This window comes from Rhinolophus hipposideros, assembly GCF_964194185.1.
Source record: "Rhinolophus hipposideros genome assembly, chromosome: 17".
NCBI lineage: Eukaryota > Metazoa > Chordata > Mammalia > Chiroptera > Rhinolophidae > Rhinolophus > Rhinolophus hipposideros.
The window spans coordinates 30,050,941-30,076,360 of record NC_138063.1 but is presented as its reverse complement, the minus strand read 5'-3'; the positions used below and the strand labels follow the sequence as shown (position 1 = coordinate 30,076,360).

At 41.6% G+C, this 25,420-nt stretch overlaps 1 protein-coding gene across 12 annotated transcripts in view; it reads right to left on the bottom strand.

Moving 5' to 3' along the window:
- Positions 1-895: 895 nt before the first annotated feature.
- The window catches only part of TPGS2 (tubulin polyglutamylase complex subunit 2), a 33,524-nt gene continuing 8,999 nt past the window's right edge, over positions 896-25,420 (bottom strand). For 2 of the 12 annotated variants that reach the window (XR_013995241.1, XR_013995243.1), the window contains 7 exons: positions 15,773-15,860; positions 13,612-13,740; positions 11,365-11,400; positions 7,773-7,886; positions 6,017-6,177; positions 3,674-5,034; positions 896-1,446 (listed from right to left, as the gene is read on the bottom strand). Coding sequence is in view for 4 of the 12 variants with exons in the window: in XM_081078175.1 (XP_080934301.1) it covers positions 4,804-5,034; positions 6,017-6,177; positions 7,773-7,886; positions 11,365-11,400; positions 13,612-13,740; positions 15,773-15,860 (759 nt within the window). In the remaining 8 variants the exon portion in view is untranslated. Of the gene's footprint in view, positions 1,665-3,236; positions 5,035-6,016; positions 6,178-7,772; positions 7,887-11,364; positions 11,401-13,611; positions 13,741-15,772; positions 15,861-25,420 lie in introns of those variants that run through there. The other 10 variants (XR_013995240.1, XR_013995247.1, XM_081078175.1 and 7 more) reach the window with 7 other exon arrangements.

Here is a 25,420-nt window from a genome sequence, read left to right as displayed (position 1 = left end):
CAGAGCCCTTCTTGGTTTAAAACATGAGGTGTGAAATTGGAAGTGACAGGGAATAAAGGAGCCCATTCTGGGCTCAACCCATCCTCAGAAATGTAATCTCAATGGAAGGAAATGGGTTCTAATCCAGCAGCCCCTTTCAGCGGGTATGAACAAATAACTTGTTTCTTTTTGGAAGAAAAACTGTCCTGCAATTAGAAAAATTGTGAAAATGTAGACAACCTTCTAAATCAACATGTATATTGAAGTTCACTGTTGGGTTAAACTTTATAAGCTTGTTTATGAACAAATGTTAAGACTTTTTTTTTTTACATGACAACGTAGGGGTAATTTTTATTTTATTATATAACCATTGTAAAATCCAGGGCCTTCAATAGCCCAGTCTCAGTACTTTGGTAAAACAAAATTTGGGATTTGTCTTGTGCTTGATGGGATTGTTCCTGTTTTTAATTGATGTTATAATGTTGAAGGTGATTTCCCATTTTTGAATGGCCTAAAATATGAATTGTGAAAACATATAGTAATTAAGACCACAACAGTCTGAGAATCAACTATTTAAAGGAAAATAGTTTTTCTTATGAAGTTGTCCAATAAACCTACATTCTAGAATCCCAGCACTGTTCCAGAACCTGGACACGCATGGGAGGTGTGCCTCAGGAAGCACACGGCATTGAAACGCAGATGGTAAAGAGCAATCTGTATTTCCACCTCTGTCCTAAGGGATGACCTCGTTTACAAATAAAGTTTCAAGTGTAAAGTTGGGAACTGGAGACTCGGTAACGGTAAGCTGCTTTTCCATCTTATTAATCTTGTCCTAATAGTTGTCCCTCACTTGCAGATTTTGCTTCACGGATGAGATCACTCTCTCTGTTAGTCTTAAACGATTCTATTTTTTTTTAAACATTTTTTATTGGGGAAGGGGAACAGGACTTTATTGGGGAACAGTGTGTACTTCCAGGATTTTTTTTTCCAAGTCAAGTTGTTGTCCTTTCAGTCTTAGTTGTGGAGGGTGCCATTCAGCTTCAAGTTGTCCTTTTAGTCTTAGTTGTGGAGGGCGCAGCTCAACCCCAGGTCCAGTTGCCGTTGTTAGTTTCAGGAGTCGCAGCCCACCATCCCTTGTGGGAGTCGAATCGGCAGCCTTGTGGTTGAGAGCCCACTGGCCCATGTGGGAATCGAACCAGCAGCCTTCGGAGTTAGGAGCACGGAGCTCCAACCACCTGAGCCACTGGGCCGGCCCCTTGAACAATTCTGAGGGCTGTTTGTGTCCCTGTCCCTGGTTGGTTTACAAGGAATGTATTCTCTGCCAGTCTTTTATGCTGCGGAGAAAGAGAAAGCTAACTTGGTCTCCAGAGGAATAGCAGGTAATTTGAGAAATGACATTTCTTGAGTGTCTCCAATGATCCTTTCTGAGCTCAGGAAGGTGTTCTCAAGGCCAGGCCCCCCTGCTCCCTGCGGGGGTGAAGAGGGATAGGGCAGAGGAGATGAGCTGCTGTAAGGTGCAGAAAACCTGTTCCTTCCTTCCTCTCAGTTTTCCACCCTGGAGAAGCCTAGTGACTTGAGCTGCTTTAGGGCCTTGGACCACATGCAGCAAAGCCCAGACTCCAAGCAGTCTGTCCAGATGACTTTACTGAGGTGTGCAGTGGCAGGCTGACTCGTCCTGGCTTTCCCTAGAAGCCAAGAGTTGTAAAAAGAATTTGTCAAGTAGGAAAGGATGCTCTTAAAAAAAAAATGGAGTCTTAAATCAGGTCAATGTCCCTGTTCTTTGTTGAGTATTGCATGGTGTAAAAGGGCTTTGCAGCGAGTTATTCTGTAAATGGTAATGAGAAAACATGCCACGGATGATCTGAGAGAGGCTGCCCAACAGAACTTTCTGTGGTGATGGGTGTGTTCTGTACCTTTGCAATGCAGTATGGTAGCCACTAGACATGTGATTCCTGAACACATTGAAAAGTGACTAGACTGAGGAGAATTTTAAATTGAAGTTTCAATTGGTACCTGTGGTTAGTCACCACTGTAATGGATAGCACAGGTCTCAGAGAACACACCTTTGTAAGTACTTTGTTGCTGTTTATTCATTTTACATATAGGTTTTTATGTATAATTTGCATATGAAGTTGCATTGTAATGCCATTTACTCCATCAAGAACTTAAAATAGTGTCTAAGAAAGTCTGTCCACCCCCTGCGTACACTGTGTTCTGACCTGGGAATTCTACACTTAGGAATTCTTGTCCTCAAAGGACAATTCTGTGATTAAGGTCTGGTGCTATCACACAGGCACTATTCTCTCCCACGGCATGCTATGATTTATTCCCATTTTGTGATTCCAGCACGGCATCTTCCTTGGGCAGTTCATTTACAGTAGAGCCTACTGCCATTTTAATTGCTTTAGTTGCAACATCAATCTCATGAGTTTTTTTTCCCTGTGTAACCCACTCAACCTACATATTGTCCGAAGTCTTTCCCCAGGAGTGCTCCCTTCCTCCTTCAGCAGGGTGTGTGACGGGGCAGTCACACAGGGCCCCCCACTCAGAAGAGCTTCATATTTCGTTCAATGCTCTCCTGTCACTATCTTGTAGTTCTTAATCTGATCTTTGAATTTGTGTGTTTTAAGTGAAGTCTGATGAGGCAAAGGAGCATACACAGGCGATACGGACGATATGTATGTCCTAGTCCTTACGACCCACTCAGTTGCAGCCTTCGTGACGCCTGAGCACAGAATTCCAGTGGGCCCATCACAGGAGTGTTCCGAGATTCACAGTACAAGGTAAGCGTGTTATGAATAAACTGAGTGAGGGCCCCCAAAGGCCTTGCTTTCCATTTGAATCAGACTTGATGTCAATGCAAAAAGAAGTTCATGGCATTCTAAGCATGAATGACCATGGAACCTTAACATGTCCTTTCTTACTCATGTCACTTTCCTGTCTTAGCCAACCACTTATGCTGGAAACGATGACACAGAAGAAAACGAAAACGTACAGAGCTCATAGTTTTTCAGTCCTTCCTTATTCATCGGTGAGCTGAGAGTGCTGAGAGAATGCGTACGTACCAAGATGTGACATAAAAGTTGAACTAGTTTTGTTCAGTGTTTCCACGGTTATGGAAAGAACACATGCATACAAGATGTATACCTAAGCTACGAAATACAAATTGTGTAATTTTGGTGATTATGCATCAGTTAAATGCTTTTATATTTGCATCTAAAACTAGACAAAATGAATGATAAAATTCATGCTAATAATTTAAAATTTTAATATTTCTTTACTTAAAACATCGTTAAGTAGCAAATAAAAACCAGAGAGACCATGGAAGAAAGGAAAACCACTTTAGCACACTTAGTGGTACAATGTTTTCCTGAGTTTTGACCCAGAAGTCCCACATCTTCATTTTGTACTGGGCTCTATGTTTTAGGAGCCAGCTCTGCTTCACTGCTCGGGTCCTCACGGGGCAGGTCTTGAGCCTTTTCTTATCAGAACTCCATTCCATCTACAGCCCTTTAAGGACTCCCCGCTGATTGTCACTGATTTGAAGGGCACCACTGCTCGTGTGGCTCCTCTGCTGCTTTACTTGTGACATCTAGAACTGAATCAGGACTGACTTAGAAGTAATTCAGGGGCTCCACAAGGACTAGAGGAAGGATATCAGCAAAATAACGTGACATCTTAATTCCCCTCTAACCTTGACTTGTCTAGGAGAAGCAGCCAAGTGCTGGAATCTCTCATCTGGCGCTGCTGGTTCTCCCTCTGATCAGCTGTGGCAGCAACGAATACGTTGGAGACTGAACTTCACCTATTGTCCTTGAAAACTTGGCCTCTCTCTGTACTTTTCTGCCACTCCAATTATTAAGCAGCCGAGTAGGCAAAGCAGGTGGAAAGCTCTTGTCAACAATGACTGGTTTCATCAAAACTCTTCATGAAGAGTCCTACAAAGCAATTCTTGGGAGTTTGATTTTAGATGGCTGAAGTACAGCAGAATCATTTCTTTAAAAAACAAAACAGACGGATTATTTTGGCAAACATCACAACATAAAACTGGAAGCAAGACACTGTATAGGAAACTGATAAAGATGAGAAACTACAGGAAACTGAAAATGAGTAGAGTGAGATTTGTGGTGAAGGATATAAAAAACATACAACTGTATTTTCAAGGAACATTATGACCCATCACATTAAGGTATCAACATTCTCTAACAGAAGTGAACTGATCTGAGGCAGAGCAGTGTGAACATATTCTCATGCAGTGCTGTCCAACAGAACTTTCTGTGATGATGGAAGTGTTCTATTATCTCTGTGCTGTCTCTATGGAACCCACTAGCTACATGAATACTCAAAATGTGGCTATAATGCAACCGAGGGACTGAATTTTTGATATAACTTAAAAGTAAACAGCCACACGTGACTAGCGGCTATCAGCTGAACAATGCATTTCTAATGCTTCATGGGTCAAAACCAGCGGTTTCGTTTCTAATCACAGCTGAGGGGTAGGGGGTCCCAGCTGGAAAGAGGCAAGTGCTTCACAGACTGATCTGACCTCTTAAACAAGATCTAAACTTCTCCACACCTTGTGGGGGCAGGGGGTGGCACTACCTGCTGCGGGGACATGAGAGGAAGACTCTTGGGGAGACCTGAGTATGCCCTTCCAACTCCTGGCTAACGCTAATGGGAGTAAAAGGACTGAGATTTTGGTCACTTGGATGGGAAGGGGTTCTATGGTTCCACACACAGAATCTGAAGCGTGGGCCACTCCTGGGGCATCTGTGCATGGAAATCCTCACTGTGGGGCAGGCAGGGAGCTGGAGGTGAGACTGCTCATTTCCGGACAGGGTTTCCTGAGCCAGAGGAAGATTTAGAAGCGGAGGGAGGAGCTGAGGGCCCTTTCTGGCCCCCTGCAGGCTGAACAGGCCCTTTCTTTTTGGAGACTGAGGTCTTGTTCTTGCTCTTGAACACTTTGCTGGGATCCAGCTTGTTCACAAAGGAGTCAGTCTCTTCCGTGAGCAGATTTGTGTTGTAGGTGATGGGTTTATACATGTTGAACCATTGCTGTAAGGTAGAATTGGGGGAGAGGGTCAATTCACAGGAGACATGTCCTTGTTCCTGCTTTTTCGTGGGGATACAGGGTAGAGAGCTGGAGAGATGAGGTAAAGAGAGTAAGCTTTTATGAAAAACTGCCTTGGAAATCTATTAGCACTTCCTTCAAGTAAATGTGATGAACACACATTGCTTTATGAGATCTCAGAACCTTCACAACAAGTGCAGCATAAGGACAAAGAACCCGAGTAAACTTCCTTCCTTCTGATCTAGTGAGTCCTGAGCCTGGGATGCTAGGTCCCAAATCAGCAGGGGACAGTGCCCTTCTAATTGTTCCGCCCTCCGACCAGTCACGGCCCATCAGGTGGCTGTGGCAGGCTGTGTAATATAAATGAGGCATATCCATACTTCGGGGTACACCGTATCATTAAACAGGACAGCTCTCTATGTACTGATAGGGAATGAGTTCCAAGATGGAGTGTGAGGTGAAAGCAAGTGCAGAACAATGTGAATTGTATTTTGCTCTAGTGATTTAGAAAAAAGGAACCAAAAACTCGTGCATGCGTGCTTTATATGCAATAGAGTACCTCGGTAAGGGCATACAAGAAACTAACCGTGGCTGCCTGTGGGGAAGTGCTGTGGGAGGCTGGAGAACCAGGGAATAAGAGACCGACTTTTCAGTGTTCCCGTGTGCAGGTACTGCCTGGCCCAAACCCACCATCAGACCTAAGTCCCCAATAAAATGTTATCAGGAAAAACTCCCCACATGCTTCTGAGGCCCAGCCAAATGTGGGAACCACTTAACTAGGTCAGCCTCAAGTGAGGTTGTCCACCTCTCCTGGAAGCACCTGCCATGCTTAGTGAAAACGCCGGTTTCTAGGCTCCACCCCTGATCTCCTGAACCAGATGAGGAAGCTGGGAATCTGCAGTTTAAACATTTCCTTAGAAGACTGACGCATCCTACACTGTGAGATGACAGGCGGTCCTCCCTTACCTTGGCCTGTGGGCTAATGCCATAGTTGGTGAAGGCATACTGCCACTGGGGCAGGCCCAGGTGGGTGATGAGCAGGCGGTAATAGGCAGTAAAGGTATCTGTGAGAAAATGCCAGTATAATGCTCTGTCCAGGAACCAGATCTCGGTGTCTTTCGCTAATGCTGAAATAGCAAGCAAAATAAATAAATGAAGGGATGGCTTAACACTTTTTTCCTTTTATCTATGAAGTCAATAACCATGAGTATATACTCATGGTGAAAAAAGATTCGAATAGTAGAGTGGGTGTAAAACATAAGTAAATGTTCCCTTTCTTCCCTTCCAACCTCCCAGTCTCATTCTCCAGTGGCTACTGTTACCAGTTGGCTTCTTTGGTATTTTACAATGTCTTCATCCGTCAGTCGACCAGCTACCTGCTGGGCTTTGGTCATCTGTGCGTAAGGCTACCTACACGGCACTCCTTTCCTGTGCAGAATCAGCACTCCCCTCCCCACTGGGTACACACTGTGGTCTCAGCTTTCCTGATGGAGAGAAACTGACAGGAATTGGAAGTGCTGTGAGAAATCACCTTGGAGGAGTCCAGACTAGCTCCCTCTCCTGGGAATCCTGCCCATGCTGGTATGTGATGTCCTGGTGGAGCTGAAGCAGCACCATCTTACCAGCTCCTGCTTCACATTTGCTTCTGACCGTTCATTCTTACTACTGTAGGCTTCTCCTAGTTCATCTCATGTCCAATGGCTGTCACATCTCTCTAAGTGGCCTCCATCCTCCAGTCTCTTCCTTTTCCCAAACTGCTTGTGGTTACATACATTTTCATTCGAATCCTGCTACTCTTCTGCTAAACAACCTTAACTCCCCAGTCTCTTCCACGTTATGTCCAGACTCCTTCCTCTGGCTTCCAGAACTCCACATGAAGGGGAACAACTGGCCTTCTGGCTTCATTTCCTCGACCATACGATAAACCATGTGGCCCAGTGAACTGGAATTATTTGTCATTCCCCCCAAATCAGTTACACTTTCCCATGGCATGGCTTTTACCCATATCTCTAGGCTTGGATGCCTCCTTTACCCCACTAACACCCCCCATCCCCACCGCATATCTCATTCCTACCCATAATTCAAGATGCAGCTCAAAGTTCACTTCGTAAAGACTCCTCCAGCTAGAGAGCATCTCTCCTTCCCCCAGAGATAAGGTGAATCCTGGAGTATCTTCTCACCCCTACTAGGCAAAGCGCCAGGTGAAGAAGGCTGGGCCTTGTCCAGCTCTGTAGTTTCACAGTCTGTAGGCCAAGGCCTGAACTGTAATTCGAGGGCCAGGTGGTGGCCACTGCTTAAGGGGCTGGAGCCCTTTTCTCTTGATTTCCCATCTGGGGTCTTAGACTGAGGTCTAGTAATTCAAGTATTTATTGCTGTTAATTGACCTACATAAAGAAGTATGGAAGAAACATGTTTTTCCTGGAATGCTTTTCTAATATATGAGCCTGCTGGAGGAGTTATAAACAGAACGACAATTTCTTTTAGTTTTTATTCACTTACTTTCCTAATCCCATTATTTTGCAATAACTCACAAATGACAATAGCTTAAAGACTCTAGTAATTGGCCTTGAGGTGGAAGCTCAGAAAGGTCTTGGCACCTACAAAAGACCTGGTGGTATCTCAGGAGGCCAGGGAGGAATGTGCCTTTTGCCTGATGGCTAGACAGCAAGGCCAGCCAAGGCCATATCCAAACTATAGGACTGTGCTTGTCAGTGAGTCTTACCTGGTTTCCCTTTTTTGTAGACCAGACAAACCTTCCCATTCCCATTGCAAGGATCCAGCTCAAATAGCACACTGCGGGAATCAAAGTGAGGCTTCTCTGGCTGGTTCTCATTGGCTGCAAACCCAGAAGTTCATGGTAATGTTCAAACATACTCAACTCAAACTCATACTACTAATCCAGCTTTGCTAGGGTGAGAAAATGGGGGCAAAAAGCCTTCTCTTAGACATATTCTTAACTATTATTTTCAAATGTGGGCTAAATGAATTCTATAATCTAAATGCCCTGGATCTTATCCATGGTCTAGGCCTTCTGTCTGAGCTCCCCTATCACCAACAGACAGTATCATGGAATCTGGGGGAAGGTGTCATGAGGAAAACAAATGGAACTTCTTGGGAGTGGGACGACATAAAGGCAGATTCATCTGAATGATCTGGTGTTGACATAACTTTTTTCTCAGATAACTGCTTTCCCCTCATTTATAACATGTGATGATCTTTTGATTAGAATCTCTTCCTCAGTCTAAAATGTATATATTTAATTATAATGTGTGTGTATATACATGTATATACACACACATATGTATATAATTATAAAGTCTAGTTCAGTCAGAAATACCTACCTAGAAATCAAATATTATGGAATAACAGAAAAAAAGATAAATTCTTAGATGTAAGCATCAGAAAGCTTCTCTCCTGCTGCTTTCATTACAGCTATTATGCAATGAAGATTAGTAATAGTGACTGGGATGGAGAGACTTTACAAACCTTGGAGAGACTGGCTATACCAAACTTTATTAAATAATATTTTTGATTTATATGTACATAATTTTTATATAAATGCATAAATATTTACATTTCTAATTAAAAATGTTTTTTTCTTTTTTTAACATAGCTTTCTCCTCCCCTAGAGGTTATACCTTCATATTCTTCTTGATCTCATATGGTATTAAACATACCTATAGATATATATTTAATATTTACGTTTTGTCAAAATTATTTATTATATAAAAATGGGGTATCACATACATTATATCTGAATCTTGCTTTCTGGGCAATAATACCATTGGAAAGCCCTCTGAGACATGTGGCGTAACTCTTATTCATTCTGTTTAACGGCTGCGTGGTAGTCTATGGGAGTGGATGTATACTCATTTACCCCACCATGCCCTATTAACAGGCATTCACTTATCATTATTCTGCTATGAATTCTACACTAATCATGTCTGTACATGTCCTTATGTTCTGGTGTTTTCATTACAGGCATACCTCGTTTTATTGCACTTTGCTTCATTGCACTTCTCAGATACTGCATTTTTACAAATCAAAGATAAAGACCCTCCACCAGCAAAAACATTATGAGTCACTGAAGACTCAGATGATAGCATGTTTTAGCAATCAAGTATTTTGTAATTAAGGTGTGTACATTTTTTAGACATAATGCTAATGTACACTTAATGGGCTACAGTATTCTGTAAACATAATTACATGCACTGGGAAATCAAAAAATTCTTCCCTCTGTTACTCAGTCCTATGAACTTGAGCTGTCTTCATCTCACGAGGCTCTTACCTTTGTCTTTCTTCTTAATTCGATAGGTTCTGCTTAGGTTTCTCTCTCTATGCAGTAGACTAGAAACTCTCTCAGGCAATAAGCTAGCTTTCACCTTGTTCCCCATCTCTCAGTTCATTCTCCTTTGTTGCCTGATAGTCAGTGTCTTGAAACCCATTATTTTATATATTTTGTCTGTGTTTTTTTATATATATATTTTTTATATATATTTTATATACGTTTGTCTGTTCCAGGTGGGAGGATGTGTCTGGTCTCTGACTCCACTGTGGATCAAATGAGAATCCCAACTGCAGGGTCCCACCGAGTTTGTGCAGCCCTGAATGAGGGTGACTGGAATCTGCCCCCCGGTGAAAAGTTCTCAAACTAGGAAACTCATTCAGTGGGGTTCCCTTTTGCCAGTTACTTGTTATTGGTTACTCTCCAGTCCTTTTAGGTAACTGTTTTAAGTTTTTCCCCAGTTTAAAGTATTATTGGCACAAGTCTTGACCTAATGAAAGGCAGTCTTCCATTACCAGAAGCTGACAGTCAATACTTAATTTTTTTTTCTTCAAATCTGCAATGTCACTGATATTGGTTCCTCACTGAACTTTTGGTTTGGTTTTATATCCATGTGTGTATTAGTGTGTACTAGCATATTATTTTACAGTCTGTACCTAATAATTTTACCCTCGGGAATACCAGTGGATCTCTATTACCTGTCATTTGTGCTGGTTCTTGTTCATGGTTTCTTTTTTTTCATATGCCTAGTTATTTTTTAGTATGAATTATTTTCTGAAATCATTTTATTAAAATAATTTGGGGTATAATGTTACCTTCCTTGAAGGTAGAATTTTCTTTTTATATGAGAGCTTTATATTGAGATATAATTCACCTATCATACTCGTACATTCACTCATTTAAAGTGTGCTGTTCAATGGTTTTTAGTATATGTAGAGTTGTGCAACCATTAACACAATCAATTTTAGAACATTTCTCTAGAATGTTTCTTTCTGCCAGGCCCCTAAGGAGATCAGTAATGTGGAATCAATTTAGTCTAATTTGGGGATTTAACATTTTCTGGGACACATGGGTGGCTTATACCTGAGCTTCAGTCCATGTGAAGAGTGGCTACTCCTGGTTCATCTAGGGTACGGAGCCAACACAAAGGGCAGGCTGGTTTTATGAGTGCCATCATCTGTACTTCCTGGGCTCCATTTTATTTTCCTAGTCTCACATACAGGGCAAATCCTCAGCTTTTCAGCAGCCTCATTGCCTCTTTTATATATATATATATATATATATATATATATATATATATATATATATATATTTATATATATATATATTTTGAATTTTTTATTCGAGTTTATTTGAGCCAAACTAATGACATACGCTAGGGAACAAGATCTCAAATGCTCCCTTCAGTGCCTCTTTTAAAAAGAACAATGTATCCCAGGCAAAAGCAACCCCACATTTTGAGCCTCTTCTCTAGATTTCTGTCTTCTGGATGTTGAGCTGGTACTACCCCATCATCTTGTTAGCTCTTTTTAGGATGGTTTTTATATTTTGCCCTGACTTTTCAGTTGTCTTCAGCAGGAAGGCTGCTCTGAACTACCTATGTGCCATTACGAGAAGACGAAGTCTTCTCATCAGTTTAAGTATGCTCCTGAAAATAACAGAGGAGCTTTGCTTTTTATATCAATTTGACAGTCTTTGTTTTTCAAAAGGAAAGTTAATTCTAGCACATTTAATATGACTGATTTGTTTTATTTTATTCCTTTCAATGTTACTTTATTTTACTATGTTTCTTCTTTTCCCTTTTTCTTATTTTTTTCTAATGTGATTCAACATTCCCCTTATTAGGTTAGAGATTTTAACGTAGTTTTTAAATTCCTTTAGTGATTGTCTTCCTTTTTGTTTGTTTGTATGATTAGATCCATATGAGTCTGTCCTTATTTGAAAACGATATACCATTATTTCCGTAACCAAGTATGGTATGCAGAATTCTAAGATGGTCCCCAAGATTCCTGCTCCTTGGTATACGCACCTTGCATAACCTCCTTCCCTTGAGTGTGGTCAGGACCTGTGAATATGATGGAGAAGTCACTCCCTTGTATATGAGACTCTGTTGTAACAGACCAGAGAGAAATTTTCCTGCTGGCTGAGGAGTAAGCTGCCATGTTGTGAGAGGGTCCTGTGCCTAGAATCTGAGGGCAGCCTATAGGAGCTGCGAGTGACCTCTGGTCAATAGTCAGCAAGAAAACAGGGACTTAGTTCCATAACTCCAAGGAAGTGAATAAGGCTAACCATCAGTGATCTTGGAAGAAGCCCGTGTGCCACAGTTGAGATCGCGCACCAGCTGACACCTTGATTTTAGCCTGGTAAGACCCTAAGCAGAAGACCCTGATAATCTGTAGCTGAATTCTTGACTCATGAGAACTGTCAGGTGATAAGTTTGTGGTAATCTGTTCTACAGAAATAAACTGGTACACTAAGACACTTGTTTCCTCCAACAAGGTATACTATTTCTTCCCTACAGTAGCGTAAGATCTTCTACTTTCTGTTTCTTTTTTTTCTTTAGTACTACAATTTCTACCATGAGGTTCCTTGGATTATTCTTTGTACATTAGGGCTGCAATAATAAAGTACCATAAACTGAGTGCTTGAATAACAGAAATTTGTTGTCTCATGGTACTGGAGGCTACAAGCCCTAGATCAAGGGGTTGACAAAGATGGTTCCTTTTGAGGACTATGGGGAAGAATGTGTTCCATGCCTCTTCCCTAGCTTCTAGGGTTTGCTTGAAACTTTTCGCTTCCTTGGTGTGTAGTAGTACCATCCTATCTCTGCCTTCTTCTTCAAATAGCATTCTTCCTATGTCTCCGAATATTCTTTTTACAAGGACACCAATCATATTGGATCAGGGGTCCACCCTACTCTGACCTCATCTTAACTATGTAATTACATCTGTAATGATCCTATTTCTAAATAAGGCCAGGTTCTCAGGGCTGGAGGTTAGAATCCAGCAGATGCCGAAAGGCCAAGTGGTTTTTATCCCCATGAATATGTAAGACAATATGGTCTCTACCCCTCGCTCAGTCCTTTGCTGAGGACCCTGGAAATCACCTCTGGTATCCCGTCTACCTCTACTATTCCAGCCCAACGGGGAGGGAAGACTCAATTCACTCATTTCACAACTTCTTTATCTTTTAGGGGTTAGCAAGCTCCAGCACACAGATATGAAGTCACTGTGACCTTTTCCCCACCCTTGAGAATTCCACACATCTCTGTGTGACGGGCTTTTCCCAGGGCCCATCACTTTTTTCCAGTCTCAGCTGCTAGACTCCTCCTCCCATTGTCCAGTTGAAGGAGAAAGCCTGGCAACAGTTCTCTGCCAAGACTTCAATGTACCCCAAGGCTTTAGCACTGGAGATGGCAGTTGCCTACTCCTCCCTTTCTTTCTTACTGAAACCCCAATTCTCTCTGAGAGGATCAGTACTGCACAGCTAAGCAAACTCAGCTCCTTGGATTCCCTTGCAGCACAGGGTAACCTTTTGATTCTGTTCTGGCCAGTGGCTACTGAGGAGCTTCTGAGAAAACGATTGTTTTCCTGATAAAAAGGGAAAGATTTTGCCAAGAGATGCTGCCCTTTACTCTTTTATTTGCCTGGAATATAGGCTTAAAGCTTGGAAATAGAGCCCACATTCCTCACTCATGGAGATGAAAACCATACCCAAAGCCTGGTGCACAGGGAAGCCAGAAGGAGAATTTACCATTGGCTTTCAAGTAGCTCCACTAGCCTAGTTCCAGATTTCTTGTCATGAGAAAAGTAAACTTCTATTTAGTTTAGCCATTGTAACTGGATCTCTATTATACGTAGCCAAACACAATTCTGACTGAAGGAGTCCTTACTTCTCATAGTTGCTCGTAGCTTTGGTAGCCATTTGAACTATTAGCCATTTCAATCAGAAGTGGCAAAGAGCCTAGAGGGAGGAAGGCAGCTGCATTAAGACTGCCATGTTCCCAGAATCCTCCTGATCCTGAAATGTTGAGTGAAGTTTAATCTATAACATTCATTCATTTACCAACTATTTCGTTAAGTGTCTACAATGTGCCTGGCACTGAAATGGGTGCTAGAAACAAAGATTCCAATCCTGGCATTTTCTTCATGGAAATTTCCTTTGATAGAGGCTGTTTTTATCTACTCCTACAGTCCTGAGAAGCCATGAATGGGAAGAGTGGAGGCAACATACTATAGGCTGATTTCTAACTCAGAGTAGAAGTTCCCCCAGGTACCTTCTTCTGCGTCATCGTCCAGGTCTGCCAGAGTTGGTGCATTAGGAAGTGAGTACATGGAAGACTGGTTGAGTTGAGTCAGTTTTGTGATGCTGTTAATTGCCATGTTGCCCAATGGAATGGTGTGCTCTATGGGAACATTAAAAAGGAGAATTACATGGAGTAACAGCCTAGCTACCATGGTCATCAGCAGAGCTTCTGCCTAAGTGATTTAAGCCCAGCTATTGTTTGATCCCAAGGCTGAGGAATCTGATGGAAAGTGGAAAGAAGAGAATCAATGCACTACATTTTCTAAAGCACCAACCTTTCATGCAAAGAAAGCAATTGGGGTCACGGGTGAAGAGTCCCCACTGAATGTGTTAGGGCAAAGTATTGAAAATTTAACACGGGGATGCTCAAAAGGAACTGGGAAATCTAGGGTAGGGGCCATGTATGAACAGCAATGGACTTAAAAATGGTTTTACTCCTCTTTACCTTGCATGAAAGATTATACTTTCCAAAGAGGTAACAGCTTTGGTTATATAACTGACCCCTTCTTGTCTTCGTATTATAAGCTTTCGCAATGGAAAATATCTCCCCCCTACTTCATTTTTCCTTATTCAGTGGAGAGAATTTGGCAGACTTCTTGCTTAGGTCCAGTCTTCTGTGATTAGGGAGTAAATAAGAAACAGACTCTCCAGTTTCCTTACTTATTATACAGAATCCTTGTAATGAAGAATGCTGGACCTGGGATGGTACGCAAAGACTTAGACATCTGACTGCTAAAAAACTGGAATGGCTGAGGCGAAAAGGAGCTGCTGTATAGTATAGACCATGGAACATGCAAGAAGAAAAGACCACTAAAAAGGTAAACATCAGAAGCTGCTTCTGCTGGTTTTTCTGTTACTGACTTTATCTATCCAGTAAAAAAGGGGTATGGTAATGGGGATAAGGATAGGAAGATGGGTTGAGAGGAATAAACTGGAGAAGGTATTGTAATGAGGGGGGGACTCATTCATGAAACCTTCATGAAATGTTTCTTTTCTGAGGCAGGCTTGTGAAGGAGCTAACCTCTCCACGATGTGGGCAAGAAAGAATCTGACAGTCTAGGCTCTGCCTACTCTCTCAGTTGCTCCAGATTCCAAAGGCCATGTCCATGCTACAAAGGAGGGTGCTGATACTGGTGATGAGTGGTTTCTAGACCATTGGAGGAAATGATTCTGAGCTAAATGTTCATGTTAAATGCTCCGGAGTAAGCTATTAAAAGTGCCTCTGCTCATCTGTGAGAGAGAAATAAGAATGCTTTGGGAATCACCAAAAAAGGGGAAACTCAGGAGACCGAGGCAATGAAGGCGAGAAGTCCATTCTGCAGATTTACTGTGCAACAGAAGTTATTGCATTCTCGGTGACAGCATGGAGAGGTGTAGGGTGCTTCCCAAGGACCAAAGCAGATCTACATAGCTAGAGTGTGGAAGCAAAAAAGGCCTCCTGGAGACATGGAAGTCTGTGCCAAGAATGAGCTGGACTCCAGGGGCTGGATCAGGATTTCCTAACCTATGAAATTTTACTAGTCTTCACCTAAATATGCAGCACTGCCTTTCATGTCTATATAGTACCTGAATCTCTGACATGTACCAAGTTGTGAGTTCCCACATCCACAACACAAAAATCTGTCCCACACATATTTAATACTAAAGATAACTGCCTGCAAACTGAGATGGTTGGTAACCTAGGCTGAAGAGATGTGAGGGAGAGAAGGGTTTGAGGGTCAGAGCCCTGAGGTCTTTGCTACTCTGGGAATGAAGGAAAGGGACCCTCTTATGACCACTAGAGGCTGTTACTGCAGCTCAACCTGAGGAGACTGCTCGGAGGTGGAGTCTTCAGAGGCTTTAATTTTGAGGTGGCTCAGGATCTGTGTGTCGTGATTTTTTCCTCTTCCTCATTCTAACAGGAAGCCTCTACATTGAGATTACAGTTAAGTACTGGCTAGACTCTGGCACAAGGCAGGGGTGTGAAGAATTGACGGTACGTGTATGTCAGCTTTGGTCACAGCTTCTGAACACTGCACTTTAGGAGAACCCAGGAACACCGTCCAGATTCAAAGACTCAAAAGTTGTAAAGGCCCTCAGAGTGGTCTCATCTAACGTCTCAAGGTTCCCCTACAGCAAAGGGGCTGACTCACCATCCAGCTTCACACTCCAGGTCATGTGGAAACCATTGGTCATTAGATAAAAATTCTTCACATCCTCAGGCAGCACACAGTTATTTTTCTAGAGTCACAAAGCAGCTGAGTGTTAGATCAGGACTGGGAAAGAGAGCACAGGGACCCTATGCCTCAAAGCAAATGGGGACACTATTTACCATGTTTCACATCCCCAAAATAGGAAGACTGTGATAATTATCTACAAAACTGTATTACAGAATTCAGGGTCAAAATGGCAATACAGGAAAAACAAAATGGCAACATAGGAGGTTCCTCAACTTATTCCCGCGGACACCCAAATCTACAGCTACATATTGAGCAATTCCCTCTGAAAGAAATCCAGAAACTAGCTAAATGACTCCTACATGTCTGGCAAACGAGAAAAAACTCATGTTGAAATGGGAAGGAGAGGCTGATCACAATCTCACCGTAAAACCAACCCACCCTTAGCAGAGTGATGCACAGTTGGAAGGGAACTCATAACTCCCAGATTCTCTCGGAGGAGAAAAGAGTTTGGACTCTATGTCTGGCACCCCAACTTTTAAGACTTGCACCTGAGAGATGAGTTTGCACTAGATGACTTTGGTCCCCCAGTCATCTAGCCTGAAAGCCAACAGGACCTGGGTCCACGAGACTCACAGGCGATGTGAAACGAGAGACAGTTCTCATGTTGATTCACCTTCCAGGCACAGTGCACAGCGGACTGGGATCAGAAGTCTTTTGGGGAAAGAGGCCTATTTACTTTGGCCTAAGGAGTAGGTTTCTAATTTAACACACATCTAATAATAGATGTCAACTGCAGTACTCCCCAGAGACCAGGGAGGCCAGCAGGCGGTATCTTCGTGTTTTCCTTCTGCCACATTCCAGGTTGCCATTATTTCCCAGAAAGGAGCTTGTGCCTATGTCTGACACCCTGGCTTTTGCAGCTGCTGCCCATAGGACACACCCCTTTATTTTCTGGCACTGCCAGCCAGCCTTTATTCTGGGTCCCCCAGGACTATAAAAACAGAGTAACAGTTCTTAACCAGCTATTTTCCCAGGGCCCAGCACTGAGGCAGCAGTCTGAAATGCTCAGTCTTTCCTTGAAATAGGCCTATCTGTAGATCTGAAAAGATGCAGCCTGAGGGTCAGACTTATAATTAAACAATATCTAGGGGTCAACTGCAGTCCTCTCCAGGGACGGGAAGCCACTGGATGCCATCGTCACACTTTCCCTCTGCCCCACCACACACCTCTGGTATTTCTGTGAATGAAGGTTGTGCACACATCTGGTGTCCCAGTTTTTGTGGCTGCTGCCCAGAGGACACATCCCTTGATAGCCTGGCTCTGATGACCAGCAGGACTCATGCTCACAGGGTCAAAGGGATGGCAGCAAACAAATGGTTCTTAACTCTGGCTGTTGAACCCCCACCCCCACCCCCACCCCGGGCTTGGTGCAGAGGGAACAGACAGAAAAGCCCATCTCCCAGTCTTATCCCAAAAGAGTATTTGAAAAGTATTTGCATACTTTAGAAGCAGTTGCACGAGGGTCCAGTTTCCATTTAACCTGTATCTATCTAGGTGCTCAATGAAATCCTCCCTTTTGGAACACTTATAGGTCTTGGCACACCCTTAACTACAGGGAGCCACTAAGAACAAAGTAGGATGGACAATAACAAACTTTTGAACAATTACCAAGAGTTAGGACAAGGTCGAACAATAAAGTTCATCTCTTACATGAGGCCACTTCAAGACTCAGAAAGGTGGCTGTTTTATCTAATGCACACAAACCACAGAGAGTGACAAGAAAAACGATTAGAGAAATATGTTCCAAATGAAAGACCAAGATAAAAACACAAGAAAAAGATCATAATGAAACAGAAATAAGTAATTTACCTGATAAGAAACTCAAAATAATGGTCATAAAGATGCTCACTGAGGTTGGGAGAATAATACATAAACAAGATGAGAAAATATAAGGACCCAACATAAATCTTAGAGGTGCAGAATACAGTAACTGAAAGGAAGAAATTCAACAGAGGGATTCCACGACGGGCTAGATGAAGTGGTAGAAAGGACCAGCAAACCAGAAGGCAGGGTACTGGAACTCATCTCATCAGATCAGCAAAAAGAAAAAAGAATGAAAAACAGTAAAGATAGCTTAAGGGACTTAAAGGACAACATTAAGCAGACTGCTATTTGCATCACAGGGGTCCAAGAAGCAGAGAGAAGGAAAGAGGCAGAAAGTTTATTTCAAGAAATCATGGCTGAAAATTTCCCTAACCAGGGGAAGGAAACAGACATTTAGATCTAGTAAGCCCAGAATTCCAAAAAAGATGAATCCAAAGAAATACTATGATTAAATTGTCAAAAGTTAAAGACAAGTTTCCAGACAAGCAAAAGCTGAAGGAAAAAATATTAAAAGCATCAAGAGAAAAGCAATTTATTACATACAAGGGAACCCCCATTAAGAACATCAAGAGATTTTTAGGCAGAAACGAAAGGCCAGAAGAGAGTGGCGCAATATGTTCAAAGTACTGAAAGAAAAAAAAAATTGCCAAACTAAGAATACTCTACCTGGCAAAGTTGTCCTTCAGAATTGAAGGAGAAATAAAAGCTTTCCAGACAAGCAAAAGCTGAAGGTATTCATCGCCACTAGACCGGCCTTATAAGAAATGTTAAAGGGACTTCTTTAAGCTGAAATGAAAGGGCACTAATTAGTAACAGGAAAACATATGAAAGTATAAATCTCACAGGCAAAGATAAACATATAGTTAAATTCAGAATAACCTAATATTATGGTGTTGAGCTGATCACTTATAAATCTAGTATAAATGTTAAAAGACAAATGTAGTAAAAATAACTACAACTACAATAATTTGTTAATGGATACACAAGGAGATGTAAACTGTGAGATCTTTCTTAAGTGTGTGGCAGGGAGAGAGATTAAAAATGTAGAGCTTTAGAATGCATTCAAACTTAAGTTATTATCAACTAAAAATAGACTGTTGTAAATTGTTTTATGTAAACCTCATGGTGACCACAAAACAAAAAACTTTTGTAGACACACAAAAATAAAGAGAAAGCAATCTAGGCATACCAATACAGAAAACAGTCAAATCACAAAGGAAGAGAGCAAGAGAACAAGAAAAGAACAAAGGAATTACAAAACAGCCAAAAATCTTGTGACAAATGAAAAATGTAAATACAACATACCAAAACTTATGGAATGCTGCAAAAGCAGTCCGAAAAGGAGGTTCATAGTTATAAATGCTACCTCAAGAAATAAGGAAGTTCTCAAACAACCTCAAGGAACTAGAAAAAGAACAAACTATGCCCAAACTTAGTAGAAGGAAGTAAATATCAAAGATAAGAATGGAAGTAAATGAAATAGAAGCTTGAGCTGTTTTTCTAAAATGATAAAATATACAAATATTTAGCTAGACTCACTTAGAAAAAAAGGACTGAAATAAAATCAGACATTAAAGAGGAGACATTACAACTGATACCACAGAAAGAAAACGGATCATAAGAGACTACTATAAACAATTATACACCAACATATTAGATAACCTATAAGTAATAAATACATTCCTAGAAACACAACCTGCCAAGACTGAATCATGAAGAAACAGAAAATCTGAACAGAACAATTACTAGTAGGAAGACTAAATCAGTAATCAAAACCTCCCAACAAACAAAAGCCTAGGAGCAGATGTCTGCATTGATGAATTCTACCAAACATTTAAAGAAATAATACCAATCCTTCTCAAACTGTTCCAAGAAGAGGAGGGAACACTCCCAAACTCATTTTGAGATTACCCTGGTACCAAAACTAGACAAGGGCACTTCAAGAAAAGAAAATAACAGGCTGATATCCCTGATGAACACAGATGCAAAAATCTAAACAAAATATTACCAAACTGAATTCAATAATACATTTAAAAAAATCATATACTATGATCTTTATTCCAGGGGTGCATGGAGGATTCGACATCTGCAAATCAATCAATGTGATACTGCACATTAACAAAATGAAGAGTAAAAATCATATGATCATCTCAATAGATACAGAAAAAGCATTTGACAAAATTCAACATCCATTCATGTTAAACATTGTCAATGAGTAGGTATAGAGGGAACACACTTCAACATAATAAAAATCATCAAATCACATAAAACAAAATAAAGGCCATAAATAACAAGCCAACAGGTAACATCATACTGAATGGTTAACAGCTGAAAGATTTTGTGCTAAGATCAGGGAAGAAGCATGAATGCCTGCTCTCCAATATTATTCAACATTTTACTGGAAGTCCTAGGCAAAGCAATTAGGCAAGAAAAATAAATAAAAGCAACCAAATCAGAAAGAAGAAAGTAAAACTGTCTCTATTTGCAAATGATATTTTTTTATAGAGAAAACCCTAAAGACTCCAATAAAAACCAAATAAATTCAGTAAAGTTGCAGGATACAAAATCAACATACAAAAATCTATTCCATTTCTATATAATAATGATAAACAGAAAGAGAAATTAAGAAAACCACCCCATTAACAATTGCATCAAAAATAAAATACCGAGTAATAAATTTAACCAAGGAGGCGAAAGAACTGTACAATGAAAACTATAAGATACCGAAAGAAATCGAGGAAGACACAAATAATTGGATAGATATGCTGTGTTCATGGTTTGGAAGGAATTCATACTGTTAAAATTCCATACTACCCAAAGCAATCTACAGATTCAATGCAGTCCCTTAGCAAACTTCCAATGGCATTTTTCACAGAAATAGAACAATAGTAAAATCTGTAGGAAATCACCAAAGACCCCCAAATAAGAAAAATATTTTGTGAAAGAACAACAAACCCTGGAGGCATCATGTTCCCTGATTTCAAACTATATTACAATGGTATAGCAATCAAACAATATGGTGTTGGCATAAAACCAGACACATAGATCAGTGGAATAGAATGGAGAGCTATGGTTCAGAAATTCATTTATGGTTCAGAAATGAACCCACCCATTTATGGTCTTTACTACATTTTTACTACAGTTTACTACAAAGGGGCCAGGAGTATACAGTTGGGGAAAGGATAGTCTCTTCAATAAATGGTGTTTGGAAAATTGGACAGCCACATGCCAAAAAATGAAACTGAACACCTATCTTATGCCACTGAATAATATGAATAATATCCGCTGTATATATGTACCACATTTTATACATTCATCCATTGAAGAAGGATACTTAGGTTGTTTGCACATCTTGGATATTGTAAATAATGATGCAGTGAACATAGGGTACAGATATCTTTTCAAGACAGTGATTTAATTTCATTTAGATAAATAACGAGGTGTAGAATTGCTGGGTCATAATGTAGTTCTATTTTTAATTTTTCAAAGAATAACCATACTGTTTTCCATGGTGGCGGCACCAATTTATGTTCTCACCAACAGAGCAGCAGTGTTCCCTTTTCTCCACATTCTCAGCAATTTCTCGTCTTTTTGCTAAACATTCTAACAGGTGTGAGGTGATATCTCATTGTGGTTTTGATTTGCATTTCCCTAAGGATTAGCGATGATGAGCACCTTTTAATGTACCCGTTGGCTATTTTTAGAACTTCTTTGGAAAAACGAATAGTTTCTCTGTCCATTTTTTAATCATTGTTTATTTTCTGTTGAGTTGTATGAGTCCTTTATATATTTTGGATATTAACCCCTTATCAGATGTATGATTTGTGAATATTGTCTCCTATTTTGTAGGTTGCATTTTCATATTGTTGATAGTTTCCTTTGCTAAACAGAAGGTTTTTGGTTTTTGTTTTCTGTTTTCATTTTTCCTTTTATTGACTTTATTTTTGGTGTCAAATCCAAAAAATTATCGCTAAGACCAGTGTCAAGAAGCTTATTACCCCCTATGTTTTCTTCTAGGTCATTTAATGCAATGAACCTAATAGTTTTGAAAAGTTAGAAAATTAAAAACTACAACAGGATATAAACGAATACTATATCATACGGACAGCAACTCATCCAAACTGGTGGTAAAGGGAAAGGAATAGCTTCGTATCCTTTCAGGAAGTACTAGGAGCAGGCCCCACGTTCTAAGTGTCTCATATCTGTGCCCATGCCCAACCGGTCTCCAGCCAATCAACCCCGGGAGAGAACAGGAGGATGAGCTCTCCAATTCTTTCCTGGGCCTCTTACATTGACTTGTCATGTTATACAGACAGAGGGCAATACATTAGTAACTCCACCCTCCCTTCTGGCTTATTGGACGTTTTTGAGATGTGATACTGAACACTGCTTATGTCACGTTTGCTTCAGGTCCCACCGTCAGTCAGTCCAGATACCCAATGTGGGGGAGGAGGGAACTGGCGTGTAGCAGGATGATCTGAATTTACTGCCCAATTCTGCCACTAGCTGAGTGACCCCGAATGTCACTTAAACTCTGAATCCAGGTGTAAGAATAATAACCTCTGAATCGACAAAATACTGGAGGTGGGAGGCAGTGTGAGCTTGGCAGAAAGAGAGAAGACTAGTAATTATTATGATTTTAGGGAAGAGAATCTTCAAAAACTATAGGTGAGAAGCAAATTTCAAGCTCGCAGATGATTTTAAACAGTGTTTTTATGTTATTAAAACAAGAACAGCTATCATTGTAATGAACAGGTTTTTCATTTTCTTGATCTAAGAACTAAAATATGCACTCTGATCAGTTTTTCTTTTACTTCTCTTCACCACCAGTTCCCACTATCACAGGTGTGTAACCTGAAGAATTCCCTGCTGCCTTGTGCTAACATATTTTCCTACTTAGTGTATTATTTGGAGTTCAGGGCGTGTTCCCAGTCCTTTCCATATGGCACATCTCTGTACTTCAGAGAGAAAAAGTGTGCACGCAGAATGCCTTTCTCCTCCCGGGCCCTAGCACAAGAAGCCTACAGTTACCAGTGTCTCCACAAAATTCTTGCTCCTCCTGTCACCCCAAAGGCCAGCATCCACTGTGAGATTTTGGTCACTAGTGCCATCTAGTGGTGCAGACAAGGAAACTACTGTCTATCAGCCTTTCTTAACCTGAATTCCATGAGCTCCCCGCTGAGAAGGGACGGTGGCATTGTTCATCTGAAAAAATAAAATATTGCTTTTATTTTATACCAGTATTTTAAAAAATTATTTGGAATTCATAAAAATAGAAAAAAAATCAGTGAAACCTAGTATTTAATACATTTCAAATACTAACATTAACATACAAAACTTCAAACAAACCAAGTTCATAAAAAGTACTAAGCCTGCATTGTCATCTTCATATCAATCTCTGCTAGCTCTGGCTCTGCAGATTCCTTGCCTCTGTCCCTCCACTTGGCACCCAGGACGGTGGCTGGTCCTGCAGGGCTTTAGGCCCTTCCGAGAGAGGCTTCCAGGTACCACTTTTAGGTGGCTCCTCTGCCCTGACAAGCAACTCAGAGTTACTGTCATTGTAATTTCTCTCCTGGCCAATCTGGAGAGAAACTGCTCTTCCCCAGGAAGCAATCTGCCCACTTCGGAGGGCTTCTCCCCACCAGGTTCATGCTCAGTCTTTATTTTCAGAGTTAGGGGGATGAAAAAGGAAGACGACAACTTGCAGAAAATGAATAGAAGAGGGGGCATAAGGATTGGCGAGAGGAGTTAGGGAGAAAGTCTAGAAGGGAGAATAATATTGCTTACCAGTGTTTGAAATAATAGTGTGGCATTGACATGGTATTGCAATCTGTGTACTCTCCTCATGATTCTGTCATATACTCCCCAGTTTTCAACAGTTTTTCCTTCTCCCGAGGAGGCTATCTACAATAGTTTCTCTATCCTATGCTCGAAAGAGTCCACCGCAAGCTGTGTTACCTTCACCAGCTGAAGGTCCTGAGCCACTCTGATGCTTTGAGAGCTATCAGCTCGATCCCCAGAAAGACCTCCTGAGCATTGTCTGAGCCTCGAGGGAAGGGCTGGGGCTGTCCACTGCCTCCTACTTACTTCTCTACTTCTGGGAATCCTGTACCTGCTGTTCCCTTCTTTCCAGAGGCCACTTCACCAGGGAAGGGGGCTGGGCAGCAGATGCAGGATCAGGCTGACAAAAGGGCCGTAATAAGGAAATGAATGTTTCATAGGTGCTTGTCCACACTGGGCAGCGTCTCCATGAGCCCATCTGCAACCACAGCCAGAGGGTTGCCCAGGACGCCCATCAAGGAGGAGCACAGAAACCTAACTGAAAACGTGAGGCAACGAGGATAAGGGCATCCACTGAAACTCTTCCCGGGAGGATGGCCCGGTAGTGGAAGGAAAACCTGGGTGGGCTGTGGAGGGATGGGTAAGATCCCCAAAAAAATTCTCAAATATACTCTTAAACTCCCTCCTAAGAGGAGGGGGGAGGCCTGGTTAACTGGAACCTTTTGTCTTGGTAAGTGGGGTACGAAAGTTTGGGGCAAGGGTTCAGTTGCTTAAGACTCGGAGGAGAGGTAGCATACTCTTCCTCAAATCCTTTCTCCCCACAACCATCAGTTTCCCTCTAAAAATGCGTGATAAAAAAAATACAAATAGGGGCCGGCCCGGTGGCGCAGGTGGTTAGAGCTCCATGCTCCTAACTCTGAAGGCTGACGGTTCGATTCCCGCATGGGCCAGTGGGCTCTCAACCACAAGGTTGCCGGTTTGACTCCCACAAGGGATGGTGGGCTGTGCCCCCTGCAACTAGCAACGGCAACTGGACCTGGAGCTGAGCTGCACCCTCCACAACTAAGACTGAAAGGACAACAACTTGACTTGGAAAAAAGGCCTGGAAGTACACCCTGTTCCCCAATAAAGTCCTTTAAAAAAAAAAAAAAAAGAAAATATAAAAAAAAAAAAATACAAATATTTGTTTGTCTGGGGCACTACGTGTCTTGGGGAAGTTCTGTATTTGGCAGATGGGAGCCAAGACAACCTTCGAAACAGCAATGCCCCCAGGCTTAACCAGTCATCAGGATTCTGCAATCGGGGGCATTAGTGGGAGCAGCCTTTGCACCCACAGCTTCCAGACTGAAACTAAGGGCTGCTTATGGAAAAAGGAGGTGAGAACCTTGGGAAAGTTCTACGCTCTTTCTGACCTTTGTGTTTTACCTAATTCACATTTATTAAGTGTCTGTTATGGAATAAATACTGCACTGGGCACTAGAAACAGGAAGGAGGAAAGGTACACAGGAGGCTGTGGCAGACACACGGGCCGCCTAGTTACGTCCATCTTTCTCTTCTTCCTCCTATCCAGAGCCCTCAGCTGCGTGGCTGCTGAGGGCAAGAGCAGCACAGTGTGGCCCTCCGTTAGAGGGGCAGTCTGGCAGAGCGGAACGGGCATGCGCTTAGAGGCAGGCAACTCTGAGTTCAAATTCAGGTTCTGCCCCTTGGTAGCTATGTGGCCAAGACAAATTCCTCAGCCTCTCTGAACCTCAGTTTTTCCATCTATAACAGAGATAACAAGCCCTACCTTTCAGAGTTATTATGAGGATTAAATCAAATAACTTATGTATGTATTATGTGTTAGCAGGCAATCATTACATGGCAGGGTTATTTCTTGCGCCTTAGTTAAATCCATTTGCTGCTACTTAGACAAAGCAGTAATCTCACTTCCCAGTTTCCCACTTGAAAGATTTCAGT